Source organism: Gobio gobio, assembly GCF_949357685.1.
Source record: "Gobio gobio genome assembly, chromosome: 5".
In the NCBI taxonomy this organism is placed as follows: Eukaryota; Metazoa; Chordata; class Actinopteri; order Cypriniformes; family Gobionidae; genus Gobio; species Gobio gobio.
The window spans coordinates 58,785,991-58,810,491 of NC_137101.1; the positions used below are offsets into that span (position 1 = coordinate 58,785,991).

At 39.0% G+C, this 24,501-nt stretch overlaps 1 protein-coding gene across 1 annotated transcript; it reads left to right on the forward strand.

Annotated features, from left to right (window-relative positions):
- Positions 1-760: 760 nt before the first annotated feature.
- On the forward strand, positions 761-3,152 carry LOC307126342 (guanylate-binding protein 4-like; the record flags this gene model as incomplete). The annotated part of the gene is made up of 6 exons (XM_079816805.1): positions 761-980; positions 1,107-1,349; positions 1,444-1,724; positions 1,907-2,119; positions 2,376-2,478; positions 2,710-3,152. 6 exons carry the CDS (start codon positions 761-763, stop codon positions 3,150-3,152), a joined length of 1,503 nt encoding a protein of 500 aa, XP_079672931.1.
- Between the last annotated feature and the right edge of the window lie 21,349 nt (positions 3,153-24,501).

Sequence of the window (24,501 nt, forward strand, 5' to 3'; positions counted from 1 at the left end):
CCCTCGTGGAAGAATGCCGTCGTGTTTACAACTGTGACAATGAGCGCTTACCTGGATCAACTAAACACTGGATTTTCAAAAGAATGTGAAGTTCGTGGCTCCATTGTTATTGTAAACTTGAAAAACGTCCATGAACGTTATTTACCTACTACTTGTCAGGTAGAAGTAGGCGTTGATCTTCTTCTGCATAGCCGCTTTTTCCCTTATCATAGATTGGCAAATTCCAAAATGAGACGTTTTCTGAGCTTGGTTTCATTAAAGCTGTTTTTGGACTAACAAGGAAGTTGATGATCTCTTGTACTGTAAGCCTAAAGCTTAAGGCAAATTTTAAAAAGACCTTTAAAGACTGCACTGAGATTAATCTCCAGTTTTTCTAACTCCATGATTGTCTTTCTCTTTCTCAGGGAGACTCAAAGCATGACACCAACATCTTCTGTCTGGCTGTGTTACTGAGCAGCACTCTGGTCTTCAACAGTCGAGGGACGATTGACAACAGGGCTGTAGAGGATCTGCAGTATCCTTCTGACAACCTAGATAACTATAATGTCATTTAGCTCGTGTTTTTATCCAAAGTGTTTTACAAATTAGTACAAATACATCAGGACATTGTAGTCAAAACAAGAAGACATCACTTTTTGTAAGGTGCTACACATATGTTTTAATGGTATGTGCAGGTACAGTCATCATGAGGACGTGCATTGGGTTTATTTTCCACCTATGCATTTATGCATCATCTGTTGTTGTTTGACAGTCACTTGACATGTTTGACATGCCTGAACAAACTGTCAGATATGTTACTGAATTAACAGAGTGCATTAAAGTCAAATCATCAGATGAGGATGCAGACGAGTCAAGCGAGTTTGTGAAGTTCTTCCCTAGTTTCATCTGGGCTGTGAGAGACTTCACACTGGAGCTAATGATCGATGGCAAAGATGTAACAGGGAATGAGTACTTAGAGTTTGCTCTGAAGTTGAAGCATGGTAATTTAGTGGAAAAAAAGCTTCTCTCTCAATATCACTGTCACAATGAGTGACATTATGTGACTACCTATGGATTAGTAATATTTGAATTGAGAGGATCTACAGTATGTGCTCATTTGTTTTCAGGCACATCAAAAAATGTGATGGAGTACAACTTGCCCAGGGAGTGCATCCAAAAAATGTTCCCTTCCAGGACGTGCTTCACTTTCCCGTTTCCAACCACCCCAGAGAATTTGTCTCATTTGGAGAGCTTGGATCCTGCTGATGTTTCCCCCGACTTCCTGGAGGTCACAGATAATTTCTGCAAGTGTGTCTTTCATGAGAGCCATGAGAAGAAGCTGAAGGATGGAATAACAGTCACTGGCAGAGGTGATTCAAAATTGATGAAGAGTTTGGATGTACTTACTGTTGACTGTCTATTATTCAATACTTTCCTGTATCATTTTGTTTGACTTCTCTGAAGTTCTGGGCCATCTGGCGAAAATGTACGTGGACACCATCTCCAGCGGGGCTGTGCCGTGTCTGGAGAATGCTGTGATCGCCATGTCAATGATTGAGAATGAGGCTGCAGTGAAGGAAGGGCTTGAGGTTTACAAGAATGGAATGGAGAAGCTGAAGGGCTCCTTCCCTCTGGAACTGAAGGATGTGTCCTCAGAACACCAACATCTCAGCAGCACAGCAACACAAACCTTCATGAGCCGTTCCTTCAGGGACACTGATGGGAAGTACCTGAAATCTCTTGAGGTGGACTGAATCTCTCCTCTGGCCCTTTGTTGGTTCTGAATACATATTGCAAACCCAGTAATCAGTGTGATTATTTTGTAGCCATCTCCTGGGGTTCAGTGATATGAAGAGATGTCATAGAGTACATATATAAAATGTCCTCTGATGCATTATTAATTCTGTTACTTGCATGTTGTTTTTAGGAAAACATTAATAAACTCTTTGATGGATACCTGTGCCAAAACGAGCAAGCGTCAAAGAGACGATGTGAGGATCTCTTGTCATCCCTCTCAGCACCAATGATGGAAAATCTCAAGCAGGGTTTCTATGCCAAACCTGGTGGCTATGATCTCTTCTGCAAGGATCTGGAGGACATTGGGAAGAAATATAAAAGCCAGGCCAATAAAGAAATCAAGGTCTTGCCCATATTACACTTATTTTAAGTGGCGTGCACAGACCTCTGGTGGGGTAGTGGCAGAATCGCATGGTGGTGATGGCTTTGCCCCCCTCGGTTGAAATTGCGTTTCGGGGTCAACCAAGAGGGCACTTTACAATGCATGCCACTGCTTATTCCTCATCTATACACATACTACACATTACAGAAATATGACCATTGTCATTATTAACTCATACTTAACTTAGTATTTCTGCGTGTCTTCTGTTTGTCAATAGGCTGAAGAGGTCCTAGAGAAGTTTCTGAAGCAGAAGTCTGTGGATTCTAAAGCTATTCTGCAGGCTGACAAAAAACTGACCAAGAACGAAAAAAAGATTAAGGGTTAGAGTCTTAAGCCAATTTCCCTGTTTGTAAATTCTTACCAGGTTCCTTGTGAAAGAGGTGCTTAAATTGTATTAGTAGGTTTATAAGCATTCACAGAAGTGTATTTCTTTGAAGGACAATATTTTGTCTGTCTTACAGCAAAATAGACCCTTAATCTCATGTTTGAGTCTCCTCTCTATCTTTGACACATCTGATTCCTTCCTTCTTTTTTTGTCAATGAATGACTAGAGGAGACAGAGAAAGCAGTCCTCCTGATGCAGGAAATCAAAGCTAAAGAGGAGAAGCAGCGCCAACTCGAAGAGAAGATAGAATCAGAGAGAAAGAGTAACGAAGAGAGGACGAGACAGATGAAGGAGAAGATGGATGAGGGGATGAGGCTTCAGAGAGAGGAGGCTGAGCGTGCCATGGACAGTAAACTGAGGGAGCAGGCCGCTCTGTTGGAGAAGGGCTTTAAGGATAAAGCAGACCTGATGAGACAGGAGATGGAGGAGTTCAAGAGACAGAACACAGAAGCCGAGAGTAACAGAGCTAGAGAGTTTGCAGAGATGTTAGAGAACTCCAACAAGAGACATGAGGAGTCTATGGCTATGATGATGCAGCAACACAGAGAACAGATGGAGGTCTTACGTGAGATGAATGCACGCTCTCCCGGTGTGTGTTGTATCTTGTGAAATGCTTTAACTCTGTGATCATCAAACTCATCAGAGGATATATAGAGGTATAATCTTACAATAAAACAAAACAATAGATCTCATTCTATTTTCACACAAGCTTTAGTGATATTTGATATGATGGATTAGGACATTTTAATTTCACTTCACAAGCATGTTTTGTGTGTCCAGTTTAAATTAACTTTGATCTATCGTAATTACAAGTTTATTTGGCATTGCTAATTAATTTAAAACAGTGACAAGTAAGGTTTAATTAGTGACTCAACAATTTATTTTGCATTCCATGTAAGCATAAAAAAACAGATGGTATTTGTAAAAACAAAACCTGTGTCTGTGTGTGTGTGTGTGTGTGTGTGTGTAACCCCTCCTGTTTGAACTCCCCACGGGACTCGAACCCGGGTCCGCCGTCATGAGAATCGGACGCTTTGACAAGGAGGCTAAAGGCTGCAACCTCTAGCATCAGTCGCTAGCGCGTCTCTTGAGATCAGAGGAGTGAGGCATTAGTTGGTGTAAATAAGCAAATGTGATTCTCTCGATAATCAAGAACAAGATTAATTTATGATGAACTCTTTCTCAAGAATGTTGCTACACAAGTAAAGTCCTGTAGAAAACCAAGATAACAGAACATGATGGCACTGATGATAACAATGGCAATGGGCTCTCTTCTTTTTTTTAATTTTTTTTTTTTTTTTTTTTAATTTAACAGACAGACATACAGACCAAAATAGTGCAGTAACAAACAATCTAGTAATTCCATAATTCCAGAAGTGAAATAAAAATGTGTGTGTGTGTGTGTGTGTGTGTGTGTGTGTGTGTGTGTGTGTGTGTGTGCATAAGCAAAGTAACCATTCATTATTTATTACCATCTTCATTACCATCACCACCACCACTCCTCACTACCATCATATTGCCATTATTGTATTAGTAAAAAAAAATTGTTTGTGCTTTTTTTCTCCTATGTAATGATTACCATTGTCACCACTTTCTTTAGATAAATTAATTTTAGATAGTAAGTTAATAATAATATAATAAGAGAATATAAGATAACCCTCCCCCTAAATCTCTTCAGTCCCTATTTTCTCCTATACTTTTTTTATTTTAATTTTTTTTTCTCTTTCTCTTTTTTATGTCATGTGTAGTGTCTAAGGTGCATTAAAAGAAGGGGGACAGTGTGAGTTTCTCAACTTGGGACAGAGATGCTGTCCTAGGGAAACCACTTCTCACCTGTCTTGCCTGCCTGAGTGATTATGAGGTTATTCAATGTGTGTGTGTATATATATATATATATATATATATATATATATATATATATATATATATATATATATATATATATATATATATATATATACACAACCCCAAATCAGAAAAAGTTGGGACAGTATGGAAAACGCAAAAAAAAAAAAAAAAAAGAAGTGATTTCTAAATTTACTTTGACTTGTATTTCATTGCAGACAATATGAACAAAAAATATTTCATGTTTTGTCTGGTCAACTTCATGTCATTTGTAAATATGCATCCTTTCCTGTCATTCAGACCTGCAACACATTTAAAAAAAAGTTAGGACAGGAGCAATTTAGGGCTAGTAATGAGGTAAAATGGTTAAATAATGATGTGATTTGAAACAGGTGATGTCAACAGGTGATTGTAGTTATGATTTGGTACAAAAGCAGCATCCAAGAAAGGTCTAATCCTTTAGGAGCAAAGATGGGCTGAGGATTGCCAGTTTGCCAACAAATACGTGAGAAAATTATTGAAATGTTTAAAAACAATGTTCCTAAAAGAAAGATAGGAAGAGATTTGGATATTTCACATTCAACAGTGCATAACATAATTAAAAGATTCAAGGAATCAGGAGGAATTTCAGTGTGTAAAGGACAAGGGCGCAAGCCTAAGCTGAACAACCGTGATCTCCGATCCCTCAGGCGGCACTGCATCAAGAATCGTCATTCATCTAGAAGCGATATCACCACATGGGCTCAGGACTACTTTGGCAAACCTTTGCCAAGTACCACAATACGTAGTTACATCCACAAATGCCAGTTAAAACTGTACTGTGCCAAAAGGAAGCCCTATGTTAACAGTGTCCAGAAGCGCCATCGACTTCTCTGGGCTCGGAGGCATCTGGGATGGACCATCACACAGTGGAAACGTGTACTGTGGTCAGATGAATCAGTATTTCAGGTATTTTTTGGGAGGAATGGACGCCGTGTGCTCCAGACCAAAGAAGAAAAGGATCATCCAGACTGTTACCAGCAACAAGTCCAAAAGCCAGGGTCTGTCATGGTATGGGGTTGTGTCAGTGCCCTTGGCAAAGGTAACTTGCACTTCTGTGAAGGCACCATTAATGCTGAAAAGTACATAGAGATTTTGGAGCATAATATGCTGCCTTCAAGAAGGCATCTTTTCCAGGGACGTCCATGCATATTTCAACAAGACAATGCAAAACCACATTCTGCACACATTACAGAGTCCTGGCTGCGGAGGAAGAGGGTACGGGTACTTGACTGGCCTGCCTGCAGTCCCGACCTGTCTCCAATAGAGAATGTGTGGCGCATTTTGAAGCTATATATATATATAATTTTTATTTTTTTCTTCCCTCTTCTACGTTGTGGTGCATTAAAAACACATGAAAAGATTAGGGGGGAATTGGAAATAATCACTTGATTTAACTATAGCAGTAGTGATAGCAATGAAAACCAGGTTAGTAAGTCCAAAACAGCAATAATAATAATAAAAATAATAATAATGATGATGATGGCAATGGCGTTAATAATGGTGAGAGCAACGACAATAACTACAGCAATTACAACCATAAAAAATGATACTAGTAATCATAACAATAACAGTAATGATAATAATAACAAAAATGCAGTAATATCCGTGGGTTGATTAAAAGGTGGAAGGAGTCAGAGTTGAGAGGAGAGAAGGGATTCATAGTTGTAAGAGGTCAGAAAGTGTTGGATGGCAGAGGTCGGTTTCAGATGTGTAACTATAAGGGGGAGATGTGTATTCCATTGAAATGAAGTCTAATAAGGTTTTTCCAGTGGTTAATGTGTATGTTGTTACGAGTTTTCCAGTTCATGAGGATAGTTTTCTTGGCGATGGTTAGAGCTGTGAGGAGCATTTTAGAGTTTATATTTTTATCAGAAATTATTGTGAGGTCCCCCAGCAAGCAAAGAGAGGGCGATAGTGGGATGCAGCAGCCCACTATAGCGGATAGTGATTGTGTGACTTCTTCCCAAAAGTGTTCGATTGGAGTGCAGCGCCAGGTTGCATGGATGAATGTATCTGTAGATTTCTGATGTGAAACCTATTTTAGCTAATCTATTGCCCGTGTAATGTGTTCTATGAAGTGTTTTGTATTGTAATAATTGAAGATTAGCATTTTTGGACATGAGATAGATGTTTTTACAGATTTGGGTCCAGAAGTTGGCATCATGAGCTTTTGAGAGATCATTTTCCCATTTTATTGTTGGTAAGTATGTGGTCTGAAGTTGATTTGAAATGATTTTGTATATTTTTGAGAGAAGTTTCTTTGGAGAGGAAATGTTAACCAAGTCTGATATTGCCGGTGGAAGTTCTAAATTTGTGGCTCTGATATTTATTTTTGCCAGAACAGAAGATTTGAGTTGAAGGTATTTTAAAAAATTAATTGCTCCCGATGCCAAACTCCTGGGCCAATTGCGGAAATGTTGTGAACGTGTTAGATTTCAAAATATGGTTAATGTGGGTGATACCCTTTTCAGCCCATGTGCGAAAATTATGTTTTTTTTTTTTTGCTTATGAAGTCACGGTTGTGAAACAGAAGGGGTGAGGTTAGATGGAGCTAGTATAGAATTTGTGATTTGGTGAAATTTCCACCAGGCTGTCAGAGTGGGTGGGGTGGATCCATTTGTATATGTATTGCAGTTGGTTAGTTATTGAGTAATAATGAAAATTTGGTGCTTCTAGTCCTCCTTGAACCTTGTTTTTTTGTAGTGTAGTCAGTTTTATCCTTGGCGTTTTATTTTTCCAGTTGAAGTGAGTGATAATCGAGTCTAGTGATTTAAACCAGGTCAGTGTGGGGTGGGTTGGAATTTTGGTCAAATATTTTGGTAATACTATTTTTACCAACATTTTGGTAAAAATAGTGAATAGAGATGGAGAGAGTGGACATCCCTGCCTCGTCCCCCCGTGCAGTGTGAAGCTTTGTGATGTTAGGCCATTGGTTGTGACTGTGGCAGATGGTGATGTGTATAAAATCTTGATCCAGTTAATAAATGACTCTCCAAAGCCAAATTTTTGTAGTGTGGTGAATAAAAATTTCCAGTTGACCCTATCAAAAGCTTTTCCAGCGTCTAATGTGGCAATGAGAGTATCTTTCTGTTGTACTGATGAGTAATGCATTAAATTGTATAATCTGCAGGTATTGTTGGATGCATGTCTACCTTTTATAAAGCCGGTCTGATCAGGATGGATGATATATGATATTTTTTCAATTCTATGGGATAATGCTTTGCTAATAATTTTTATGTCGACATTTATAAGTGAAATAGGACGGTAGTTAGATGTGAGGGTGTGGTCTTTGTTAGGTTATATAGGTTGATATATGCGCTGTATTCATGTGGGATGGGAATTTAGCATTTTGTTTTATTTACGTTATTGTTCTACTGAATAGTGGGAATAAAGTTGACCAAAAATGTTCGTAGAACTCTGCAGGGAAGCCATCCGGTCCTGGTGCTTTATTATTTTGCATTTGTTTCAGCGCGGAGTGAAGTTCTTTTTCAGTGATTGGTAATTCGAGAGAGGTAATTTGTTCCGGGTTGAATTTTGGTAGAATGGTGTTATCTAGGAATTGGTTTATGTCTTCTTGGTTTGGGTCCAGATCAGATGAGTATAATTGTGTATAATATTCTTCAAATATTTTGTTTATCTCAACTGGTGAATTGGTTAGCTTCCCTGCCAGGGACGTCACTAGGATTGGAAGACAGGGGGGGCTTAGCCCCCAGGGTATTTGTAACTTGCTTTTGCAAAAGCTTTGCACTCACATCTAGAGCTACACTTATGAGTTACTAAGCAATGACTTAAATGCTATCTGTCTGCTCATGTAAATGTATGATAAAGTAATAGCATACTAGTCCTCTCTATATAAGATAGGCCTAAGTTGTCCACTGAATGCTATTTAATTACACCGAACCGCATATATTCAACCCATTTTTGAGCTAAAATACAAATATAAGCTATAGCTAAACCTAAATTGAGCTAAACCTATAGGTTACAAATACCACAGCTGTACAATTTTCACACCCTATACTAAATTTACCCTATACAATAGCCTAATGACATAACATTATTTAATATTTTAATCACAGCTTCTATAGTGTTTTGACATCGACAACCCAAGTGCATTTTACCTCAAACTTGCGACTAGTTAACTTTCTAAAGTAGCCATCGCTTCTCGGGTCGACTTTAACACTCTGACAAAATTATATTCTGAATTAAAATATTTGTATTCCACTTTTTAATGTGTGATTGTGTAAAGGTGTTCACGAGATACCAACCTTTCGCGAACTTGCTTTCAACGTCGAACACTCTATCGTTCTCATGAAGACGGCGGTGTGTGTGTGTGTGTGTGTGTGCGCGCGCGCGCGTGTGTGTGTGTGTATGTGTGTGTGGCGCACGTGTATGTGAGAGAGAGTGTGAGTGAGAGACGCAGGGAATGCATCTGAACGTTATTTGCTCTATGAAAGACATTGATAAAGACGAAAACTAAGGACATTTAATCTATAATTTTATTTTAGTTTTGCCAAACACACATTACAGATTTGGTTAGTTATCGTTTTTTTGTAATGCCTCGCTTTTATTTTTATTTCAGTTAACGACAACCCACCTAGTTTTCGTTCATTTTCGTTAACGGTTATAACCTTGGTAACGACGAGACGAGATGAATCATCCAGTTACTTCCCAGCGCAGTAGCGCTCCGGTCTGCAACGCTCTGAAAGCTGTCACAGTTCACACCAATGCAACGAGACGCGGTGCATCATCTTGATAGCACAACGACTCTTTGTACTTCTGTCCAACTTCCGACTTTTCGGCTATTTTTTTGTTGGTGGATATATATCATTTGTTGCGTCTAAATATGAATGAGGATACGGTTATTGATAAATCAAATTGATATTGTTGTTCTTATGATCATTTAGGGGGGCTTAGGAACATTTTGGGGTAGCTTCAGCCCCCCTAAAATAGGCCTAACGACGTCCCTGTTCCCTGCTGAGTTTCTAATAGAGGTTATAGCTGTTTTTTATTTTTATTTGACTGGCTAAATATTTTCCGGATGTGTTGCTGTGGTGAAAAGTTTCATGACGAAGTCTGTGAATAAGAAACTGGTTTCTTTTGTTTATTATTTCATTAAGCAAGAATTTAATTTTTCTTAATTCTTTATGGATGATTTCTGATTGGTTGTTTGCGTGTAAAATTTCTACTTTTTTCTTTTTTTCTTCCAGTTGAACTTCTTTTTCTTTTTCCTTCTTTTTTTTATGGACTGAATATGATCTAATTTTTCCCCGTAATACCACTTTCCACGTTTCCCAGAGCAGTGATGCTGACGACTTTGGAGAGTCATTTATTTCAAGGAAGGATGTCCACTCTCTCTTGAAGTAGCTGTCAAATTCTGGATCCTTCAAGAGAGATGTATTAAAACGCCATCTGGTGGGGTGCTTCTGTATTGCAGATGGGTTCCATGTGAGAGTTACCGGAGAATGGTCACTAATATCGATGGGATGAATTTTGGTTTCTGTATTTGGTATGATTGAATTAGTGGTTAGAAAGAGATCAATGCGGGAGTAGGTTTGGTGGATATTCTCTGGCGAGTGGGTGTTGTATCCTCCAACCATCGCCAAGACCAAAATCACTCATGAACTGTTTTATTGTTTTGGAGGACTGCCAGGATTTGCCTGTATGTTTTGACCTGTCCAATGATGGATTGATTACAGTGTTATAGTCTCCTCCTATAATTATTGGACCGCTGGAAATGTTTGACAGAGAGGAAAAGAAATTTGAAAAGAAGGAGGGATCATCAGAGTTTGGTCCATAAATGTTGTCAATTTTGATTGGATTATTGTTGATTGAAATGTTAATAATGATAAAACGGCCTTTAGGATCTGAAATGGTTGTATGGTGGTTAAATTGTATTTTTTTGTTTATTAAGATGCACACTCCTCTTTGTTTTGAATTATAGGAGGAAAAACAGTGGTTAAAATGTGTAGTTTTTAAGTTGTTTTGTGTAGATTGTGAGAAGTGTGTTTCCTGTATTAGACATATATCGGGGGGGGGGGGGGTGAATAGGAGGATGATAAAGTTACAATGAGAGAGGAGCAGGGGTCTATTGTCTATACATCATTTCAGTTTCTAGAATTAGTAAAGGCAGGGAGTAGTGTCCTTGTCTCTGAACAATTGTCTATCAATCTATAGTTTGTCTACTGTAATGATTGCTTTTTTAGCTTGATTGATCATTGTCTTGCGGATGGGGAAGAGTAATTTACGTCTGCGGATGATCTCTTGTGGTCTCTCGATGGAAGGTGATGTGCTCGACAGTCTCTGGTGTAAATTTGAGCTGGTTAACCATGAAGTCCTTAACAGATTTTTCGGGGTCTTCTGTGGATGATTCGGCAATGCCGGAAAAGATTGGATTGTCTCACATACTGCGTGACTGTAAATCCAGGATGGTTTCTTGCGTAGCTTTGTTCTCGGCGGTGACGGAGGAGAGTTGAGTGGTTACACTGGAAAGTTTAGCGGTGAGTGTGTCCACGGAGCTTTTTAGTGATTTGTTTTCTTCTGTGAACGAATCGACTTGTTGTTGACTGTATTCCAGGCTATGGCGAAGATTTTGGAATTCTTTGTGAAGTACTTCGATTAGTGAGAGTCTAGAATCCAAGTTAGATAAGCGCTCGTTTATTGATAAAAGTATGTCAGAACAGCAGTTTGTTTTGATAGGAGTGGATGTTGGTGACGGTGAAGAATCAGTTGATATGGGAGAGTCCGAAGTGCACGTTTTTTTGGCTTTGCGTGATCGGCCCATTGTACATAGTCTATTGAAGCATTTGTCAATGTAGTCCTCCAGGTGGTCCAGGTCTGAGTCGTAATCCAAGTTTTAATCGGGTGATGTCGCGGTGGGGAAAAAAAGAGGAAAAGTCGAGAAAAAGTTTATCTTTCTAGCAGCAGCATGCTGCCATGTTGGATCACGCACCCATCACACGCCCATCACCTAATCGTCACATGACATCCCTCTCTTCTATGTGATGTTTAAATCTAATGAGATGAATACAAAGGAAAACAACTCAAGCTGTTTCTCTTCATTCTTGGTGTCTAGATTTTAGGAAGGAACATCCTTCAACCTACTTTTCCACCATGGACAATTCTGACAACTTCCAATTGTCAATACAATACTTTGGGGCAAATCCCTTGCCAAATACAATACACACAATACTTCTGGGTAATTCCTTTCCTGAATATCATGATGCCATCCCATCTAAAAGTTACAATCACTACTATCACTGACTCTTTTGTGATCATCTATATCCTTACCTTGCAGTTGAGTAAAAAAAAAAACCCACAGTGTTACACAAGTCTTCTTCACTGTGATTGGGTATACTGATCTGGTGATTGGTTTGTAATAATCTAAGCTAATCATACGACTGTTAGTTCTACTGTGCTAAGCATTTTTGTAAGTCTGGACTGATAAAATAGTCTGAAGACATGATATGCATACAGATAGACCTCAGAAGGTACACAGTCTTTAATAAGAGCATCCATGTCTGCACTTTTTAAAATACCCTTTAGACCCTTTCTAAGGTCATTGCATCTCTTATGGCAACATACGCACTTCCTTTCAAAAACAAGAACTGAGTAAATCACAGAATTTCCATCTTCTCTAAAACACTTTATTTTGCACACTTCAAAACACATCCCAGATAGCAGACCAACACTGAATCAACGTTGAATCAATGTTAATGCATCCACTAAAATATAATTGAATCAATGTTGAAATTAAATTTAACATTGATTTTTCCTCAGGTTTGCACCCTGAAATAATGTTATTTCAATGATTTAAAATAGATAATGATGGCCATAAAATCTATATTTTTTCAACTTAAATTAAATCACTTATTTAACACTGAATCAACATAGAAACACTATAAAATCAATCTTGCTTTATGTACAGCAGGATTCTATGCCAGTTAATTGTCTCTTTATTTATTCCTTTCAATCAGAGGATATGGCTGCAATTGATATGATTTTGTATCAAAAAGTCACTCAAAGTAAACAACATCCTTCAGTTTACATGCAAATATATTTATTTATGCCCCCACATCTTCAACAGGAAATCTCACATTGACTTAAAACAATTGCATCTGAATTTATAACACAAATCCCAGGAGAAGAGCCTGGAAAAACATGACAACCTGCATCTGCAAAGTGGCAGTAAATACGAATGGAAACTCGTCAATAAAACAGAAATGGGACAGTACTACTGAAAGAAAGAAGGTAGAAGAAAGAATGAAATACTCTGAATACTCTAACTTCAGGGGTTTCCACCACGAGCAATGCCCCCAAGCCTTTCAGGGGCGTAACGGAGCCATTTTTGCACCATCCCTTGGAAAGTACGTGGAAAATCTGATGCCTCCTTTTTATCAGCATTCACTTGTAAGGCATCTAAAACAACAAGTTAATAAATATTTGGAAATGTGATTAATTATACATTACAATTTTTTTTTTTTTTTTTAGTTTGTAATAGTATTTTTTATTACATTTTCTTAAACACAACAATGTACATCACATGTCTGTAACAATACATATAATCAGGGACGTCGTTAGGCCTATTTTAGGGGGGCTGAAGCTACCCCAAAATGTTCCTAAGCCCCCCTAAATGATAATTAGAACAACAATAACAATTAGATTTATCAATAACTGTATCCTCATTCATATTTAGACGCAACAAATTATAAATATCCAGCTACAAAAAAATAGCCGAAAAGTCGGAAGTTGGACAGAAGTACGAGTTGTGCTATCAAGATGATGCACCGCGTCTCCTTGCATTGGTGTGAACTGTGGCAGCTTTCAGAGCGTTGCAGACCGGAGCGCTACTGCAAGTTACTGACTGGACTCGAGGATTCATCTCCTCTCGTCGTTTATAATCGTTAACGAAAATGAACGAAAAAACTAAAACTCGGTGGGTTGTCGTTAACTAAAAAAAACAAAACAAAAACAGAGGCATTACAAAAAAACGATATATCTAACCAAATCTGTAATGTGTGTTTGGCAAAACTAACTAAAATAAAATTATAGATTAAAATGTCCTTAGCTGTCGTCTTTATCAATGTCTTTCATAGAGCAAATAACGTTCAGCTGCATTTCCTTTCCCTGCGTATCACTCACGCACGCCGCGCCCCACACACACACATACACACACACACACACACACACACACACACACACACACACACACAGCCCATCCCCTCCGTGCGAGTGTTTGACGTTGAAACTAGCAAGTTCGCGAAAGGTTGGTATCTCGTGAACACCTTTACACAATCACACATTAAAAAGTGGTATAAAAATATTTTTAATTCAGAATATAATTTTGTCAGTGTTAATGTCGACCCGAGAAAGCGATTGCTACTTTAGAAAGTTAACTAGTCACAAGTTTGAGGTAAAATGCTCTTGGGTTGTCGACGTCAAAACACTATATAAGTTGTGATTCAAATATTAAATAATGTTATGTCATTAGGCTATTGTAGGCTATAGGGTAAATTTAGTATAGGGTGTGAAAATTGTACAGCTGTGGCATTTGTATAGGTTTAGCTCAATTTAGGTTTAGCTGTATATTTGTATTTTAGCTCAAATGGGTTGAATACATGCGGTTCTGTGTAATTAAATAGCATTCTGTGGACAACTTATATAGAGAGGAATTAGATATTGTGTGCTATTACTTTATCATGTACATGAGCAGACAGATAGCATTTTCATTGTTTATAGTAACTCATCAGGAGCAAAGTCTGGCCTAAGTAAATTCCTCCATGCAGCTTTGATGTGTCTAAAAGCTAACATTACAGTAACTTTTCTTTAACAGAGTAGAAATGGATGAAGAGGATTTCTGTCACATTTTACTTGTTAACATCTTGGTTTCTCGACTGGTTATTGACATAAGTGTAGCTCTAGATGTGAGTGCAAAGATTTTGCAAACGCAAATTACAAATACCCTGGGGGCTAAGCCCCCCCTGTCTTCCAATCCTAGTGACGTCCCTGCATATAATGTACATAAACAAAACAAACAAAACAAACAAACAGGGGCTCATATTACAAGAAAATTACAATAGTACAAATGGGTACTACAATATGTACTTAGAGGGCCAGAGTTAACAATACATTACAGTAATCAATACCCAGAAATATAAGCAATAAAATAGGGTTAATATATTGCACAATAAAATACATTTAATACTAATTATTGAATATAATACCTAATCAAGCATTTTGTTCCTCTATTATATGGTTAATATCCTCATGTTCAATAAATAATAAGAAGGGACTCCAGATCCTCTTAAATTTGTCCTCTTTATCTTTAAGAATATATGTTATCTTTTCCATTGCAATGCATGAAGATATTTCTCTTAACCATTGAGTTATAGAAGGCCTTTCTGTCTTTTTCCAATAAATGGCGATGAGCCGTTTGGCATGTAGAATAAACATGCCAATCAGTACTTGAGTGTCCTTTTTAATATTCCAGTTATCTGGATGAATATCAAGAATTAAAAATCCAGGATCCATTGGTAATCTAACCGAAACTATATGCCGGATCATATTATTAATTTCTTTCCAAAATTATTTTATTGTATCACATTCCCACATGCAGTGAATTAATGTGCCTTTTTCACTATTACATTTAAAACAAGTATCTGGTATGTTGCCATATATTTTATTTAATTTTACTGGAGAAATATAAGTACGCATAAGCCAATTGTATTGTATCAGTTTTAGTCTGCTGCTAACTGTCTGTGTTTGGGCCTTTAGACATTTTTGTTCCCATTTTTCTTTATTTATTTTCAATCCGAGGTCTTGTTCCCACATGGCTAATCTGGATGCCGATGACTCCTGAGAACCTAGTAACAGCATATTGTATAAACAAGAAATGTGTCCCCCACCTTGGCTTGGTTTTGATATACATTCCTCCAGATTAGTTAGTTCTGGCTCAGCAAGTCCTTGTCCCCGGGCAGTACATATAAAATTCCTAATTTGCAAATATTTATAATAGTGTTTTTTAGGGATTTTGAACTTGTCAGTAATGTCAGCAAATGACATTAGAACACCGTCTTTGTATAAGTCTTTAACTTTTCGCATACCGTTCTCAGCCCAGAGTCGAAATCCTAAATCCTTTCGACCAGGTATAAAATTATCATTCCCCCATATTGGGCTAAATACAGATAAAGACTCTTTTTCCTTTAAATAAATTCGTACTTTACCCCAAACATTTATCATGTTCAGTACTATTGGATTAAATGAAATTGCACTCAAATTTTTCTGTAACGTTTTTGTATTGGCTGAATAAAGATACAAGTTAAAAGGAATCTTAGATTTCACAAATTAATTTTCCATTTCTATCCATTTAGGAAGAGCGTTTGTCGCAAAATGAAACATTATCGCCCTTAACTGGGATGCCCAATAGTATGATTGGATATTTGGGAGTTTCAATCCGCCCCTATCGTATGGTAGGTAAAGCAAAGATATCCGGACTCTTGGATGTTTATTATTCCAAATAAACTGGATAAACATTTTTCGTAGGTTGGTGAAAAATAAAGTATTGGGGGGCAAAGGGATATTTTGGAAATGATAGAGTAATTTGGGAAGTATATTCATCTTCAATATATTAATTCGACAGATTAATGAGATTGGTAAACTTGACCATCTATCTATAGACTTAGTAATTGAATTTGTTAGGGCATTGTAGTTAAATGTGGTTATTTTTTCTACATCTGACATAACCTGAAGTCCTAAGTATGTAAATGAATCTGTAACGTTAAGACTGGAAGTTAAGTATGATAATTTTGACTTTTCCTCTTGATTAAGAAATAAAATAGAGGTTTTAGATGGATTAATCTTATAGCCAGAAAATTTCCCAAACCTTTTAATAAGATTGAGTAAAGCTGGAATAGATTGGCTGAGCTCTGTGAGAAATAATAATACGTCATCTGCATATAGGGATATGCAGTGTGTTATTGAGCCAATCCTAATTCCTCTTATGTTCCTTTCAGCTCGTACAGCAATAGCAAGTGGTTCGATTGCCAAGAGACACAAAAGTGGTGAAAGAGGGCATCCCTGCCGGGTGCCTCTATTTACTTTAAAAAGCCTAGAAATTATTCCATTGGTCATAACCTCTGCCGTAGGGTGTGTATACAATAACTTAATCCATGAGCAAAATACTTCCCCAAAACCAAACCTTTGTAGAACCTCCCAAAGGTAAGGCCACTCTACCCTATCAAAGGCCTTTTCCGCGTCTAAAGATAAAATTGCTGTATCTGGAGAACCCTTTTTACAGTGTAAAATATGAAACAGCATCCGGACATTGTGGAATCCCTGACGGCCTTTCACAAATCCATTCTGATCACGGTCCACTAAATCTGGCAAAATATTTTCTAATCTTTTTGCCAATATCTTACTAAGTATTTTTGTATCAGAGTTTAATAATGAAATTGGACGGATTCACACTTTGTTTTTAATTTGTTGGGCTTAAGAAGGAGCATTATCAGTGCACCTTTTAAAGATGGTGGTAGTACACCTTTTTGGTATGATTCTTTAAACATATTTAAAATGGGAGAGGCTAATTTTCTCTTAAATTTCTTATAGAAATCAATAGGTATACCGTCTGGTCCAGGAGATCGACCTGCTCTCAAATTCTCAATAGCACTTAAAATTTCCCCTTCTGATAAATCTACTTCAAGATTGTCTTTTACCTCATTAGAGATCTTAGGAATTTTAATCTCATTTAAAAAGGTTTCTTGTTGTTTCTGACTTTCTGTATATTCTGAGCTGTATAAAGAACTAAAAAATTCTTTAAACACCTTATTTATTTTGACAGGATCTTTCGCAATATCCCCCCCATCTTCCTGAATAGAATTAATTGCACTTTCTGACTGTAACTTTTTAATTCTCCATGCTAAAAGTTTCCCTGGCTTTTCTCCTTGATCATAATAGCTTTGTTTCAGTTTCATCATACTGCATGCCACTCTAGAGGCGGACATCTCTTCATACTGGGCTCTAAGAAATAAAATTTCCTGATTTATTTTTGTATCCTTAATTTGATCTTGAAATTGACTTTTTTCTAGGTTTTTCAATTTAGAATCCAGAAGATTTAACTTTTGATTAAATACTTTTGATTTTGTTTTAGTGAAACTAATTATTTGTCCTCTAATAAAGGCTTTGAATGCTTCCCACCTAATACTAGCTGATGTTTCGGAAGTATTCATATCAAAATATAGTTCAATCTGTTGTTCCATATATTCAATAAACTTTGCATTTCCTAGCCATTTTGGATGTAATCTCCATTTTGGTGGGTCACTTCTTAAATTAGCATCTACATATATCAGAGATATAGAAGCATGATCTGATAGTACCATACTATCATACCAACAGTCCTGAATTTTTGACAGGAGAGATGCTGATATAAGAAAATAGTCAATTCTTGAGTGGGTCTTGTGCGTACTTGAGTAACATGAGAATTGAATATCTGTGGGCTTTTGGTTTCTCCATACATCAATTAAATTCAAGTCATTTATAAAATTATTTAGTACTTTTCTTGTTTGATTGTGTGACCGATTCTACTCCAGAAGATCGATCTTTACCCGGATCTAAGGTGCAATTAAAGTCACCTCCTATTATATAGTGACCATGATGTGAGGAAATAGTTAAGAATAAATTAGTAAAGAATGCAGCATTATCTGTATTGGGGCCGTATACGTTAATTAAGTTCAGTGTTTCTGACAAAAGGGTACCCTTTACAATAACATATCTTCCCATATTATCATAATTTACCTCAGACATTTGAAATGGTATAGATTTATGAATCAAGATAATTACCCCTCGTGATTGACTACTATAAGATGCAGAAAAAACTTGTCCATGCCATCTCTTTCTAACCCTTATTATATCTTCAGATCTTAGCTGCGTTTCTTGAAGGAACACAATCTTGCACTGCAATTGTTTGAGTCGGAGCATGACCTGCTTGAGTTTTTTAATACTGTTAAGTCCCCTACAATTACAGGATGTTATTTTAAGATTTACTTCTCTTGACATTGTTATATGCAATGCACCATTGTTTTCCATTCAACACTTGCCTGTCTCCAAAATACAACATAATGGACATCTTTGTAAACGTGTAAACCCAAAAATAAAAATCAGCCCCTCGGTAAAGAACAAAACACATAAAAAGGAAAAGTGAGAGAGAAAGACAGAAAAAAAGAAAAAGAAAAAACAGATTAAACTATAACTAACTTCCCAGGTCTCTTAGACCGCCCTTATTCCCTAAATTTAACTTCGCTGAACAGCACGGGTCCTCCGACTCACTTCACGAGGAACCGTTTTCGTTATGTCAACATCTCGCCGTCACTTCCATACTTAAGCTCTTTAGCATACTATTTACACTGATATTCGGATGAGAAAAAATATGTATGCATAGAAAAAAAAAAAATAATAATAAAAAAAAATAAATAATAATAAATAAAAAAAATATATATATATATATATTTAAGTGAGTGAAAATAAAAAATTCCCCACACATCACTTTAAATTAGGTCTAAAAGATAAAAAAAAGGGAATATTCAATTATAAAGGTGAACATAGCCTACTTGTCCAACTGATTTTAGACATTTGTTTGCTCTCTTTCAGATGCAGTTGCCTATGCAAAACCATGTCCAGCAAATAAATAAAAAATAATAATAATGAAAAATATATAATTGTTTTTTTGTGTATGTGTATAAGGTGGGCATTATCAAAGTCTAAAGCCTTTGGCGTTATATCCAGTTCGTTACATCAGTGACTCACCCCATTTCTATTGAACTGTACATTACTCTGGTGGATTGTTCAAAAAGGATTCAACTCCTCCAGGGTTGTCAAAAGTATATGAAGTTCCTTTGAAAGACACCTGTAGTCGTGAGGGGAAGACGAATCTGTAGTCCAGACCTTTCGCTCTAAGCTTTTTCTTGACCTCGTTGTAGCACTGGCGTTTCTTGCTGACCTCGGCTGAAAAGTCAGGAAAGAGCATCACCCGCTTTTCTTTATACAGAACCTCTCTTTTTTCTCTGGCCGCGTTCAATACACGGACTTTATCTTTGTAGTTGAGAAACTTCATTATCAATGCTCTCGGAGGTGCTTTGTCGTCTGACCTAACACTTGCGATTCTGTGAGCACGTTCAATGATCAACGGTGAGCGAAGTGGTTCCATTCCCAGCGCGTCAGGAAGCCACTTTTCCAGAAAACCACACACGTCTCTGCCTTCAGCTTTCTCCGGTAGCCCCACCAGTCTTACGTTGGAACGCCGACTGCGATTCTCCAGATCTTCTGTTTTAGCAGACAGCGAATTAATTTTGCTTTCCAACATTTTAGCTGTAGATTGCAATTTGTTAACTGTATCCTCGGTCTGAGAGATTCGTTCCTCTACTTCTGTCAATCTAGCGGAGCAGTCACTTATTTGATTCTTGACGTCCGTCAACATGGTTAACACCGATTCGAATTTCGCAGAAAAATCGGACTTTAATGAGACAATTGCTTGGAGGATATCATCCAGGTTTGCAGGTTTACTTTGCTTCGATGTCTCTGCGTCTGAAGACTCGGCCTCCGAGCATTGGGTGACACCCGCTAACTTCATCTCCTCGTGGTCTTCGGATCCGGAGAGCCCTTCATCTCGATCTGATTTAGACGCTTTCCCTCCTTTATTTTTCGATAATTTGGGAGCCATGCTTGTCAGGAGTATATGACATATCAGTGAATACGTTCTATTAGTAATGCAAGAGCAATTATCAATGAAATTATATTAAACTGGAAGCGATGCAAGATAACGCTACCGCTTATCCTGACGCCATAACCGGAAGTCCTACATTACAAATTAAGTGAAACTTAAGGAATGAATGGATAAGCAAAGTGAATATATCCAGTGTTTATATCTAATATCATTATTGTATTTAATAGTAAATAAAAGTAAATAAATAAAAAAAGTGAAAGTGAAACGTAAATTAATGATCAAGTAGCTAAATTAATAAAAGAGCAACTGGATAGACTACACAGTGGTTTGGAAGAGATTACTGTCTCAATATCCAAATGAATCAAATAGGATCGACTCACAAACGAGTATATTGTAATAATTTCACTTTCGGGCCAACTCAGCCGCCGGCACAGTCGCCTCTGCCTGCTCGCCGCCGAGGGCACCCTCCTAAGGCTCCAGTCCGCCCAGGCCACCCTGCGCCCTGCTAAATGCCAGGCCAAGCGGCGCACCTGATGCGGACGGCTCAGGGATGGGAATTTCTTTCAGGGAGATGGCAGCAGGGCCACTCCTTCCCCTGATGGAGGGCCGGGGGAGAATCTTTTGTTCAGCTGCTGGCCCCCGGGTCAGCAGCACCCTAATGTGGTTAAAGAAAGAATTTACATTCCCATCCCTGAGCCCCCAAAGACTGGTGACGGCAGTGTGCGCCACCCCCGGGCCACGCCGCTCTCGTCCCTCTCTGTTGCCAGCCTCCTCTCAGAGCAGACCCCAGTGGAACGTGCGTCCTTCCCTGGTCTCCTCTGTCAGGACGCAGCCGTTAACCATGCCCCCACACCGGGATGCTCCGCCTCCCACGTCCGGGCCGGTAATGCTGCCTCGCTGCCCCACCCTGGGTACGTCTGTGGTCCGAATGACCCCGATGGTGCAGTTCCTGGGAGCCTGGCTTTAGCTTCCGGGACTGTCCCGTTGGGTCACGAAGACCATCAGGCGCGGCTATGCGATTCAGTTCGCACAGGCTCCTCCCTCCTTCCAGGGAGTCCGCTGCACTATGGTCGGGGCCAATGCCCCTGTCATGCGTGCAGAGATTGCCACCCTACTGGGTGCGATCGAGCCTGTCCCTCCAGCCGAGATGAAGTCCGGCTTCTACAGCCCCTACTTCATTGTACCCAAGAAAACCGGTGGATTACAGCCAATCCTAGACCTGCGCGTCCTGAACCGATACCTTCACAGGCTTCCGTTCAGGATGTTGACAGCGAAACGTCTTTTAGAATGCGTTCATCCAGCCGATTGGTTTGCAGCGATCGACCTGTAGGACGCCTACTTCCATGTCTCTTTCCTACCTCGACACAGACCGTTCCTACGGTTTGCTTTCGAGGGGCGGGCATATCAGTACGCGGTCCTCCCATTCGGGCTAGCTCTGTCCCCTCGCGTCTTCACAAAGATTGCCGAGGCAGCCCTTGTGCCACTCAGGCAGCACGGGGTTCGCATCCTGAACTACCTCGGCGACTGGCTCATAATGAGTCACTCTCGAGCGCAGGTGTGCGAACACAGACCTAGTGCTCCAGCACTTAGCCCGCCTGGGCCTTCAGGTCAACTGGGAGAAGAGCAAACTTTGCCCCGTGCAGAGGATCTCTTCTCTCAGTATGGATATCGACTCGGTCGCCATGTGCGCGCAGCTTACGAGTGAGCGCGCGCAGTCTCTGCTGACTTGCCTCCGTCAATTTGAGAGCAAGAGTGCGGTTCCACTGAAACTGTTTCAGAGGCTCCTGGGGCATATGGCATCTGCAGCCGCGGTGACGCCGCTCGGATTGCTTCATATGAGACCGCTTCAGCATTGGCTTCGCGATCGAGTCCCGAGATGGGCATGGCGGTCTGGCACGCTCTGGGCCCTGTTAACTCGGGCCTGCCTTAAGGTAAGAAAAATAATGTTTTTGTTTGGAATCTTGTTTCTGTCCCAAACAGAAACAAGATTATTTTTCTAATCCATTGGCAGATAATTTAGTTTGTTTCAAGAAAAAACTCAATTCATTTAGATTTTTTCCCTCAGGAATCAAGAAAAAATATGTACTTTTCCTTAGTAAAAGCATCTTGATTTAAGAATTTTTAGATATTTGGACTGGAAAAAAGACAGAAATACCAAGTAAGAAAAGTATTTTTTGCAGTGTGGTTTTACCTAAATAGAGCACTTATTAAATTTAAATAAAAATAAAGTTCTAACTCAGTAATAATATTTATATATATATATATATATATATATATATATATATATATATATATATATATATATATATATATATATATATATATATATATATATATATATATATATATATATAATAGAAAAGGGACCGGCCCCCGGGTATGTCCACAACATCGAATCTGGCCCCCTTTAAAAAAAGTTTGGACACCCCTGGGTTAAAGGGTAACTTCGGTGATTTAGCATTAAGCTTTGTATTTAAACTGGGTCATTTATGCAGTAGAAATGTGAAATTATTTTTGAATTTGGTGCCTTCTAGACTGAGAAAAGACAGAAAATGTATTTTTGTCTCATGTGGATGAAAGACAACAACTCCCAGAATGCACTTGCTTCGCTGCCCTACGAGGCCACTCCGTACACCGTTGTTTTGATCTTCATAGTAATACAATCATTTCGTTCAGTTAGAGAATAAACACTACAATTAAAAACTGAACGTGTCTTTTCAATAAAGTGTGAGTGAGCCGAACGAAAGTCACGGCACAGACGCAGCAGTGTCAGATTTCGAGGTAATGTTAAGCGCCAGTCTGGCACATTTTCAGATTGCATATGGAAGCTAAACTATCACAGGAATTAATTGAAAAGTTGAAACACTCACTTTACTCTGCACCGCACTCCGTTATTATGATTGTCCGTGTGGCCGTCTGTGTCTTACATTCTGTGAGTGAGATCTCTCCCCTATGGGCGGGTTGATAACATGCGGAACAGTTTCATCTAGTGGCTGTAGTTTTAGCCTCTGGCCAAAAAATCCTCAGATGACGCAAAATGACGATATTTGCATCATCTGAGAAATTTTTTCCAGAAATAAAATGCATAATTCTCTTGTCTCAGGGGGATATGAGGGGGGAAAGTACCATCATTTGAATATACTACTGGGTTTCTACTGATACAAAGCCTAATGCTAAATCACTGAAGTTACCCTTTAAGTGATATTTACGTTCCACGTGGTTGAGTTTCTCACTTTCCAAACCACCATCAGACTACCCTTGGCAATATTCTAAACAAATAGAAACTAAACATGATGGAAAAAGATTGAACTGTTCATTAATTTGTTCATTAACAGTCATATGGAATTTTTATGGCAGTCATAGACCAGGACATTAGAGAGTTGGGTGAAGGGCAGAAACTGCAGGTGGACCCATGAGATGTCCTGTCCTTTCTGGGCTTGGTACCAGAGGTCCTCTTCTTGCCCTCTAAGAGGTGCCTGGCTGTTTTCCTAGCATCTTTATCTGATGGCGTTGGACAGTTTGTTTTTGTCTGTCCACCAAGATCCAATCAAAAAGTAGCAAACCTTTGTCCACTGTTATGGACAGAGAGGGGCCCTGCCATAAACTGGGCCCTGGAATGTGCTGTCCGCTACAACACATTGTAGTGTAACTGTTCACTTGGTGCATATACAGTAATCAAGCATAAAACATGAGACTAACCCCACACCTAAACTCAGACAGGGGTGAAACTCTGCCTTGGTGCTCTTCATAACCCATTTCCCTAAATGTCTGATCAGTCCTTAGCTCATCAGACAACTCAGGAAAAGACATTCTCTATTCACCTTTTTGAGTGCAGCGCTCACATGTGTAATCCCCAGTGCTTGAGGAACGCCCGTGCTGGAGCATCACATATGAATGCATCAGGAGCAGTGTAGATGCGTGTAAACAAGTTCACCGACACTTGTCTAGCAGGTGAGAGGCATCTGCAGATAACACCACTGGCTGATGCACATCAAAGTACTGGAGTACAGGAGGACTTGTAAGTAGTTCTTTAAGTCTGGTGAATGCCACCATGTGGTGCTCCTGCCAGCTCCATTCTACATCCTGAAGCAGGAGTTGACGCAGGGGTGCTGTCTCTTCGCTATAACCTGGGATGAATTTTGACAAATAGTTTGTCATACCCAAGAACCTTTGAACTCCGTGCTTGTCAGTTGGGGCTGGCATAGAACGGACTGCATATGTCTTCGAAGGGTCGGGCTTTATGCCCTGATCAGTTAGAAGGTGACCTACATATGATACCTCAGACACCCGGAAACGGCACTTGTCAGGGTTCAGCTTAAGGTTTACGGCGCATATTCTCCCTCGTTGCCCCAAACGAGGATG